Here is a 2,777-nt window from a genome sequence, read left to right as displayed (position 1 = left end):
GGAGTAGCTAGAGGAGGCAGATCAGAAGAAGTTCGAGAGGTTAGGGATGTTGATCGGAGTAGAGATGAGAGGATGGGTATAGGAGGGACAGAAGAAGGTATGGGGGAGTCTCAGGGAGGTGCACAGGGCCCAGGGTATCCGATGGGAGGTACGTCGGATTACTCCAGTTTTGCCCCATATTCACCCCACCTGCCATATATGCCCTATCCTCCATTCTATCCACCATATCACATGTATCCACCCCCACCACATCATCCAAGTACAGCATACCCTGAACCAAGAGAAACAGTACCTCCACCACCACCAGAACCAGTAGCCCCTGTTGTTGAAACACAACAGCAGCCCAGCTCATCCAAGGGAGATAAGGTGAAGATGACTGACTACTTGAAGTTGGACGCTCCGAAATTCAATACAGGAGATGATCCCTTTGAGTATCTCAGTGCAGTAAGGATGATAACGAGTGAGTTGGGAGCTGATGAGGGCAGAGCCATCGAAATGGCAGGGTTCACATTAAAATGTAAGAAAGCGAGAGAATGGTTTAAGCACTATGTGGCCCCTAGGTTAGACAGTATGACATGGGAAGAGTTTGCCAATGAATTTGCCGGGTGGGCTTTTCCTGATAGTGCCAGAGAAAGGAAGCTGGTGGAATTTGAACAGCTCCGACAGACGGAAGAAATGAGTGTGGATGAGTATACGGACAAGTTTTTGGACTTGTTCCAGTATGTAGGACAAGCATATGACACGGAGAAGAAGAAAGCGAGGAGATATGCCATGAGGTTACATCCTCGGTATTTCTCTTTGATTCAGGCAGCGGATAAAGAGAGTTTTCACTCCATTGTTGATGCAGCAAGGATGATGGAGGCAAGTGTCAGTTTTCAAGGGACAGACAAGCCATCTGTGGCACAGTCTTTAGATCCCAAGAACTTGGAGACAGGTGATGTTGATCTCTCCTCTTTACATGAAGCAGATACGAAGAGTAAAAAGGGAGGAAGAGGTCTGAGGAGATCAAAGAGGGGTAAGTTCTGGGATACGATGAAAGCAGGATACTCGAGCGCAAGCTCAGAGGTGCCAGTATGTGAGAAGTGTGGTAGAAGGCACGGAGGAGTTTGTCTCTTTGGGACGTCAGCATGTTTTAGGTGTGGCCAAGAAGGACACATAGCTCGTGAGTGCCCTCAGGCATTTTTCACCGCACAGTCCCATCAGACAACTAGGGGAAGTGTACCACGACCAGTAGCTCCAGTCACGACACAGAGCAGGGGTAGAGGAAGAGGGTCAACCCCTTCACATGTGGGTCCTCGAGGTGAAGGTCCGTCAGCTCCGGCTCGGATCTTTACTATGACACAACAAGAGGCAGACACGTTTAACACCAGGGTGTCAGGTAATTCCCTCCTTGGATGTTTTGACGTGTATATCTACGTTTTGATGTTTTTCCCTGTTGGTTCTAGAACCATAGAGCGAGTAGGTCTGATGACCTCTGGGCTTAGAATGTCATTAAAGTTAGTAGACCTCAGAGTGATCCATCTGTGATAGCGTCAGTTAGTGGGGAGTAGATGCCTTCCATCTGACCTTATGGTTCTAGATTGAACTGTTCGTCTTTCTAGTGATGGATTGGCTAGCTACTCGTAGTACTGCCGAGTTGGCAGAGACCAGGCAGATGTGTATAGAGGTCCGATGGATCAGAGGTAGTCCCTAAGAAGGGACAGTGTAGGCTGCCTAGAGGTGTGATCTCAGCCTTACAGGCTTATAGGTTGCTCAGGGAAAGATGATCAGGAGAGGAAACCAGTTTCAGTGGTATCAACAGAGCTAAGAGAGTCAAGGTTTTATCCGACCTAGTACCCCACTCTTGAGTGTTTAGTATGGATGGGGGGGGAAACGAAGGATACTACCTGTTAAGAGTTAGAAAGGAAGTCAGGATAGAAGAGATGAAGAGAGAAGGGCAAGGATTAGAGTGCGCAGCGAAAGCTTGCAGAGTTTAGAGGTAATGTGACGAAGAATGGAGAGAAGAACACCGAGGGAAGGTACGTCAGTGTTGCTAGAGCAAGGAGCGTTAGTTTTTCCCCTTTTCTATGTGTTTATTTGTTTTAGGAACATTCGGGGACGAATGTTCTTAAGGGGGGGAGAATGTAATACCCAGCTAGAGTCCGGCATCGGAATTCCTGTAGTCTGATGGAATCTCGGGTGTCGGAACCCTCTAGAAGGGTCATACATATGTTTTAAAGAATGTTTAAGTATGTTTTCACAGAGTTTTAAGGTTTTCAAGGGTTAGAGAAGTGAGTTTTTGAAAGAAAAGCACTAAGGAAGAACTGCAAAGGTTCGGCCGCCGAAGGTCACTTTCGGCCGCCGAACTTGCATGGCTTTCGGATCTCACGTTTGGCCGCCGAAGGTGGACTGGCCACCCATCTTTAAAAGGGCCCTAGGTCGGTCAAATGGGTAAGTTTGCTTCCCATTCCTCCAGACCTAGGTGAGATCATGCTCTTCCTTAGCTTAGTTTTGTGTTTTTTCAAATCTTCCAAGGTTTTGATGAGTTTTTATGGATTTGTGAAGTTTTAAGCAAAAAGGAGCAAAGTTTGAAGTTTGGAGCTTTGAGTGAGGATTTTGCCATAACTCCACGTTAGAGGCTTCCAACCTCAAGTGTTCCAAGAGGTAAGGGATAGATCCGAAGCTTTTACTATGTTTTTAAAGGTTTTATGGAAGATTATGGGGTAGTACGCATGAGTAGGGTTCTAGGAGATTTTTAGAGTTTTTGATGTTCAAGCATGTTTATGTGTTAGATGTTG

At 46.6% G+C, this 2,777-nt stretch overlaps 1 protein-coding gene across 1 annotated transcript; it reads left to right on the top strand.

Annotated features, from left to right (window-relative positions):
• Positions 1 to 675: 675 nt before the first annotated feature.
• On the top strand, positions 676 to 1,527 carry LOC122723989. Its single transcript, XM_043958134.1, has one exon. The coding sequence runs from the start codon at positions 676 to 678 to the stop codon at positions 1,525 to 1,527; it is 852 nt and encodes a 283-aa protein (XP_043814069.1).
• The last annotated feature ends 1,250 nt before the right edge of the window (positions 1,528 to 2,777 follow it).

The sequence above is a fragment of the Manihot esculenta genome, chromosome 7, assembly GCF_001659605.2.
Source record: "Manihot esculenta cultivar AM560-2 chromosome 7, M.esculenta_v8, whole genome shotgun sequence".
NCBI classification, from domain to species: domain Eukaryota; kingdom Viridiplantae; phylum Streptophyta; class Magnoliopsida; order Malpighiales; family Euphorbiaceae; genus Manihot; species Manihot esculenta.
The sequence above is the reverse complement of the archived record's forward strand: the minus strand, read 5'-3'. Positions and strand labels throughout refer to the sequence as shown.

What these genes read in the sequence shown, in the direction of transcription:
- LOC122723989 (XM_043958134.1), top strand. Translation starts at nt 676, where the DNA reads ATGAGTGTGGATGAGTATACGGACAAGTTTTTGGACTTGTTCCAGTAT.